Raw genomic sequence first — 7949 nt, forward strand, 5'->3', positions numbered from 1 at the left:
CGAGCTCCCAGCTACGTTGCCCGTGCTAGCCATAACCGTGTGGCTTTGAAGATGGAGAAGTCAAGACAAGAGAATACAAGCGAAGAGATAAGAAGAGAGTGGGCAATGCATAGGTTGATCTTTAAATTTGGGGATTAGAATTTTTAACTTCAATTTAGGGACCAAATTGAATAAAAAAAGTTTACTCATCCATGTCACCTAACCGTTTTGTTGCCAGCGTGTCATAGAGGAGTCCAGATCAGCTTTCCGGTGGAGCTTGGTGGACGGAAATTGCTAGAAAGACGACTGTGGGTCCCATTGTACAACTTCAGGAATGAAATTGGGTAACTATTAAGTTCAGGAATTACTTTGAGACTCAAGTGTAATTTCAGGGACCACTTTGAAACTTAACTCATTTGATGTGTGTAACATTAGACTGCCATTTTCTCCTTTTCTTCTTCTCTTCTCGACGCCAAACCTCTCATCTTTTCCCTCTATTGCTTTTCTTTCTTTAAGAAATGAGAGATTCAAATTCTCTTAGGTAGCGTTTGGAAGAGAGACAGAGATTAAGAGACTAAGACTGAGAGATAAAGACTGAAATAAGTCTCAGTATTGTGTTTGGTGTAAAGTAGGAGACAAAGACTAAAATAAGAATAAAGCTCTAATTTAATTTGCACAAAGAATAACGTTGGAATTAATTAATTGAAATGAGAGTATTTTAGGTATAAAATGTTATTAAAATTTCAGTTTCTGTTCTCAAAAATTTCAGTTCCATGTGTCCCTAATTTTTGGAGGTACTAAAATACTAAAATTTTAGAGACATAGATTAAAATTTTAATACCAATCTCTAAGTCAATAAATATGATACTGACTTACTGAGTTCCAGTCTCACAGTCTTCATCTCAATATCTCAAAAAAAACTCTACCCTACGGTGGCTTAAAGCCACTTTTTTTTATATTACTTTTTTTGTTTTGTTTTAAAATGTAGGTCTTATTTGACAAGGGTGAGCGGGGAAGAACTTAGAGCAAAAGGTGAGTGGGGACATAATGACAAGGACTATTTTGAAATTTTAAAAATATGGAGATGTTCTTAATTAAATCTCCAACCCTAATGGTGAAAATATTCATTTTTTTGACAGAATATTGTATTATTTCAAATGTTTTTGTCACCATAAAGATTAAATTGAAAAAAAATTTATAATTTAAAAACTCAATTAAAAAAATTATAAAAATTTAATTAAAAATTCGATAAAATTATAGATATCTATAGAATAGTTAAATATTTTAAATTTTTCCAAAGTAATAAATATTGTGAAACTAGAGAAATATAAGTTAAATCAAAGCTAAGCAAAGAATAAATTGTTGTAAGTGGTTAAAAGTCTCATGGACCTCATTTGAACTCCAAGTCGTATGTTCGATTTTTATCTCTTTTCCTATATCATCTTTATTAAAGAAGGAACTGTTATACTTGTCTTGTGAGATTTTTGGATTTTGAAACTTGGACTTTGAAGTTTTAATAATTTAGTTTCACTTCAAATATAAATGATATCTACTAGGACGTTTCTTTTTTTTTTATGAACAAAACAAAATACCGATGTACACTATCAAAGTTCGAATCTATCTTATAATCCATCCTATCCTATAAATCCTAGGAAAATATCAAAACCTAAGTTTAAGAATGGGCTCAATTAAAGAAATCTACATGGGAGGCAAACCATGGATATAATCATTCCAGATTTCAGTTGCAATTGAGTCTCTCAACTGCGAAGCAAGAGCAATTTCATCTGCATAAAAAGTAGAATCTAGCGGCGGATGCGTGTGCGACTCAATGTGTGACATTGGCAGAACTTCCTCTTCTAAAGATGGTAGCGATTCCTCCATTGAAAATGGCATCCCCTCTCCATACATTTTGAAAATCCAATCATCCGGTTTCTCACTGCGAATGTAATTGTGCAATGCACTTGTTGCCACCACTAACTTCACCTGTGTTTGTAATGGGTATGAAGGAGCAGACATCAATATCGGGAACCGTGCCTTTAAAGCCCCGAAAGTTCGATCGGAGATACTGTGCAATAACGAGTGCCGTTGATTGAACAGTTCACCTGCATGCCGCGGGGTGTAACCACTTGGGAATTCCTTGGAGTGATATGGAGTATTGGAATATGGAGCAATGAAACCTGCCACATTTGGAAACTTGCTATCTACAAGGTAGTATTTACCTGTGTGATAAAAAGTGTGTTAATCTGCTAATCTAACAATTGAAATAAAATTGTACAGTAGTCATACATAAAACCGAGTATTCATCCATTGAGTTCTAAGTTTCATTTTGATCACAAAAAATTTAACTTGATTGTTCCAATCAAGTCTTAAATCTAACGAAAAGGCGCAACGCTTTCCAAATGACTAATTCAATAATCACTAGCGACCTCAAAGTGGCATTGACATGCATTTCTTCCCTATCAGTCTCTTACAATTTCAACCAAATACATTAGCTAAAACATTTGCATAGAGAACCAAAAATCCAATAAATCTGACAAGTAGTCAATGACTCCAAGGTGGGCTTTGTTAACTTAAAAGCTCAGCTCCAATATCACCTCTGTATCAATGGAAGAGTCATAACTAAAGAGACTGGAACCTTTCCAGGAGCTTATGCACGGGCAAGTTGACAAACTGACATGAGCCAAATCGATTTATTGAGGGAGTGAAACAGATTGAAAAAGTTTGACCGCAATATATGCAGAAAGTTTTATAGAGAAAAGGAAAGATAAGTGAATTTGCAGGATTGATGTCTAGTATTTTTATGATGGGGGTTGGCTGCATCACTTTCTAAGCTCACAACTAATAATGAATCATACAAGCAAATTCTTCTTCTGAGTAAGAACTTTTTTTTTCCCATTCAATAATCGGTCTTCACTTTTAAGTGGAAGGTGGAAATGCCAAGCAGGAAACACGTAATAAAATTTTGTTAACAAGCTGAAATGCTGATAAAAATTTAGGACATAATGGAACAGATAAAAAAAATTTGGCTTAAAAAAACAAAAAATTACTGATGTGAAGTTGTGAACTTTAGACAAAAAGGTTAGTTATTCATAATCATTTATTTTTCCTGTTAAAAAGTTCTGCATAATCATAAAAACAAAATCACTATAAAATCTTAGAAGTAGTGTTCAAAATGAAGTGAACAAATTCAACTATGCAAATGAAAACTCCATTTTACTGACTAAAATTACCTTCAGGAACCTGCAACCTATTCTGCCTGGTGATTGCGGAGTTAAAAACCTGTAAATCCGTAGCGGATCCTTCCCAGCCAGCCAAAACATAACAGAATTTGAGGTCAAATGAGCATGCTGCCAAAATATTCTGTGAAAGTAAACCGTTCTTATTACGGAAAGGTCCTTGCTCATCCACACCAACTGTCACAGGTACATGTATACTGTCAACTGCTCCCACACAATCCTATTAAACAATATTGACTCAATGAGATAGAATCAATCCCAAACAAGGTTGTCATCAAACACATTTCAAGAAATCTTACTTTAAAATATGGACAGAATCTAGGATCTTCAAAGATTTTCGGAGGAACTTCAGAACCAGGAGGCTGAAAATAATCCAGTGAAATTGACAATATTGCATTCAAGACGTTGTTAAAATGTCGACTAATAGTTTCTCCAGAATAACGAAATAACTCTTGAACGGCCCTTGTCCGCAGATTATGTCCAATAATGAACATAAATATGGCCAGTTGCTCCTCAATTTTGATTCGATTTGTGTGGCGTAATAAACCCTTGGCTTGCAGCATATCACACAACTTGTAGAATATACTCTTATCCATGCGGAAGTTCTCTAGACAAAGTTCATTTTGACCATTAAGTACTGCATCTACAAACTTTTCACCTTTAGATGCCAAGCAACTCAGATCTTTGGGTACATGATTCCCAGAGACTCCATCCTTTTCCTCATCAGAACTATCCATTTAACAACTAGGACATCAACAGATGTGAGTTAGAAAATGGAATATGGAAACAAAAATTGTTCTACCATTAAAATATAAATCAATGAAAGGCTCATTTTGTTTATACCTTTTTTAACCCCTTTCCCCCCACTCCATTCATGCACATAGGCTAAAAGCCAAACAATTCCATGTATAGGACTAAAAGACAAAAAAGTTTGTTCATGAAAGCATATGTTAATGAATAGTATTCATTAACCATTACTCTTAATTTAATAATTTAATCTCTCTAAAAATAAATTTATAGTTTAAAATTTTCAGGTAATAAATTTTTAAACTTTTTGCTTAACATGGGCACCCTAAGGTCATTGAGCATGTGCCCTTAACGCAAATGTTAAATGGTTAGCATACTCTTCAGTCTTCACTAAAACACTCAAATCGCACTCAGTAATACTAATATTACCCATTAACAAGTTTTCTAGTTTAATTTACTAATCTATTCCTTAATCCATGACTACCTAATTCAAATAGCTCTTTAGTCACACAAACAAAACTTCAGCACTACATAACCCATCTCAATCTTAATTAATCACTTGTACTAAAATAAGCTTAATCCATGTTCAGAATAGTAATTACCCAATCTAATAACATGTACACCTAATTTCAACTCTTAGAGGTATAGTTCAATCACATATAACATAATCAACCCATCACAATTCAGCACAATCAAATTCATACAGGAGCATGATAACTCGTAAATCATAGTCCCGTGACCTAGAGTTTGAGAGAATAGCACTAACTTTCATTAAAGATCCCCTACCTCAAAGTGAGTAATTCGTAAGTGAAGTGTAGAAATTGGCGGTGCAGCAGCGAGCGTCCTCAGTGATCAGCGGCAGCGATATCGACAACCGCCATAGCTCGTAGCAGCAGCGGAGAAAGGGAGAATGGAACAGAAAGCACGGCGGAACAGGGCAATGCAGCGGTGGCAGAATCAACCTGATTGTACGTCACTAGCAGAAGGGCAGAAGCAGTTCCGGCGGCTCCACTACATCTCGTTAACAAATACTCCAACTATGTTTAAATTTTGAATAAATATATAACAATTTTTAGTATTTTTGGCTCATCAACATAAATATTAAATTATTTTTAATAAATAAATTTTATATAAATATAAATATAAATTATATATTTTTTATATGTAAAATTTTAAAAAATGTGCAAATTATTATTAATTAAATACGGCGAAAGCTAGTGCGGTAAATTAGAGAGTGCAGCACTCTTTAAAAGTTATCAGGTAAATTAAATTTATTTATTACTATTATTATTTTCTTTTTTTTTCATGGGCTGAATAAATAAATTAACACTGACAAAAAAACATAATTTCTTCTTTTAACACGACCTTTACACCACAAAAGTACTCATAAAACTTGATCGAATTCTTCTATTACTCTGTTATTGTCGATGCATGTCTTCAAGCATCTTCACTGTTTTGTTTGATGGTAGTGCTTCCACTATCGTTCTGGCTGGCCACAGATTTTGACGCTCTTGAACCCACTCCTTTCCACTTCTGCCATGAATAACCTTTGAAGCCCGAAAAATTGCTGCATAGAAGAGGAAGAAGCCTGTCTGTCGCCGCTGCTGGTTAGCTAACTCCAAACACAAACCGGTTTTGTGAACCCCGTCTTCAAACACAAAATACATGGCAGTTACAACAAGTCCATTATCTTTTATTTCAAATTATCCTCAACGTGTACGTAATAGAATGAAAAATTAAAATACAATTATATTTAAACAATTATTTGTATTACTTTTTTATTAATTTATTCAAAAAATAATTAAACTTTAAACTAATTGGTATAAAATATTACAGATATAAAACTAAGAGAAATTTTTATTTGTATAAGAATGAGCCTAATAAATAATTATTCTATTTAATATATAATTAAAAGTATTTCTTTCTAGCTATAATTCAAATGGCATACTCTTTTTATACTCACCTAAAAGATTGTGGATTTGGGTCTTTCTATTTTTGGTAAAAAAAAAATGAGTACTTCTTTCTTTTATTAACTTATATTGAATAATCGCGTAAAATTTTTTTGTCATAGTATTTGAACCAAAAAAAAGAAAATGTTATTTTAAGGAAAACTAATAATATATTTTTAATACAAAATAATAAATTTTAAATATAGTAAAGTAACATATTTCAATAAAAAAATTGTTAATAAAAAAGTTATATAAATATTTTTTATATGAATTTTGTTTCGCACAAAATAAAATTATTATATGTTTGTTTGCTTCTTACGTTGTATATATATTTTTTTAAATTAAATTTATATAATACAAAATCTTTTATCATTCACTTCATACTTAATGTTATAATTTTGTTTTACATAAAATAAAATTATATATATGTATTAATTAAATTTATATAACACAACATTTTTTATTATTGTATTTTTTATATTTAATATTATAATTTTGTTTTACACAAAACAAAATTTATTTAAATTTTAATATTATATACATAATATATATTTAATATTATTTTTTTTAAGATTCTAATATATCTTTTTTTGTCTGAATTTAGTACATGAATTTTCAACTTATTTTTCATGTATTATTTATTTTAATTCTAAAGCCCAGTAAATTTTTTTGTTGTATAGCTATGTTGCTTTTAATACGGAAAAGCTCTGCATACAAGCCATTAAGGCTTGTATGCTTTACAAGCTCATTAAACAATAAAACGAAAATACGCGCTGCTCCACATACATTGATTACACGCGCTATATAAGATCCCGCGTATATCTAACTACCAAATTTAAAATATTTGTTTCCTTCTTCGTTTTCGTTATTTTGAGATTTGGTTGTTCTTCTTCTCGCGCGTCTTCCCTCATTCTTCTCCATTGTTCTTTTCCTCTCCCTTTCTCACTGGTATGTTCTTCGTTTACGTTACTTTTTTCTCTCTCTGCAACTCGAGCTTCGTTTTCTATTTTGATTTGTTGTTTTCTGAAATCAAAGTTTGAACTCGTTTTGAAGATAATGGATCATTCCACCTCAGATTCTCAGCTGAATCCAGGCGAAGTGGATTATGAATTTGAATATAACGAAGTTCCTGAGGTTTGATTTACATAATAAATTTTCTTTCAGTAATTTTTATAGCATTGTGTAGTTGAAAAATTGCTGAACATTGACTGTGAAACTAACACGTTAACATGAATCTGTCGATTCAATGTATTAATTGTGATTAATTACCTAGAATTTATAGCAGACGCTCGGGTGTAGATCAGGTCTTGTTTTGGGTGTATTTTTGCTAGAAGTGTGGGTGTATCTACACTACTGGTTTTGTTATTTTTAATTGAGTTGTTGTTGTTCAGGTGTGTTATATCAGACATGATTGGGTGTGTTTTTAGTTTTTGACATGGTGTATTCTGCAGCCTGTGTATTTACAGTTTATGGCTTTAAAGGTCATTGTGTAGTTGAGTTGTTGCGGTTCGGCTGTATCATATTAGGCATGATTGGGTGTATTTGAATCATATCTATGGGTGTATTCACAGTTTCTGACACGGTGTATTGTGCAGCCTCTCTCGGTTGTTGATGACGAGCTTGTTCTGAAGGTTGGAATGACCTTTACCACCCTTGAAGATGCTGGAAAATTTTACAGGAACTACGCCAAGGCTGCAGGTTTCTCTACAAGAGTTCGGTGCACAAATAGGAAGGGAAATGAGATTAAGAATCAACTGATTACATGTAGCAGAGAGGGAAAATGGAAATCTAAAATATCTCCGACCGAGAAGACCAATCCTACAGCCGGTTTAAACTGTCCTACAAGAATTTATATACACACATTGAAGGATGTCGGTGCTTGGATTATCTCAAAGGTTGTGCTCGATCATTCACACCCCTGCTGTCCAAGCAAAGTAGAGATGCTCAAACAGCACAGGGAACTAAGCATGTCCATTCGTCGTACAATAGAGAATAACGAGGAGGCTGGTATCAGACCAAGCAAAACATACCAATCATT

The 7949-nt window shown here is 32.8% G+C and overlaps 1 protein-coding gene across 2 annotated transcripts; it reads right to left on the reverse strand.

Moving 5' to 3' along the window:
* Window positions 1–1477: 1477 nt before the first annotated feature.
* On the reverse strand, window positions 1478–4997 carry LOC107618755 (nuclease). 2 transcript variants are annotated; one of them, XR_015899149.1, is made up of 5 exons: window positions 4749–4997; window positions 3515–3959; window positions 3210–3435; window positions 1572–2198; window positions 1478–1531 (listed from the first exon to the last, which is right to left on the reverse strand). XR_015899149.1 is itself a non-coding variant. In XM_016320899.3 (4 exons), exons 2-4 carry the CDS (start codon window positions 3950–3952, stop codon window positions 1678–1680), a joined length of 1185 nt encoding a protein of 394 aa, XP_016176385.1. In that variant the 5' UTR covers window positions 3953–3959; window positions 4749–4997; the 3' UTR covers window positions 1478–1677. The 2 variants fall into 2 exon arrangements, 1 of the variants encoding a protein (XP_016176385.1); XM_016320899.3 differs by having other exon boundaries at window positions 1478–2198.
* Between the last annotated feature and the right edge of the window lie 2952 nt (window positions 4998–7949).

Source organism: Arachis ipaensis, chromosome B9 (genome assembly GCF_059453495.1).
Source record: "Arachis ipaensis isolate K30076 ecotype BB chromosome B9, ASM5945349v1, whole genome shotgun sequence".
Lineage (NCBI taxonomy): Eukaryota > Viridiplantae > Streptophyta > Magnoliopsida > Fabales > Fabaceae > Arachis > Arachis ipaensis.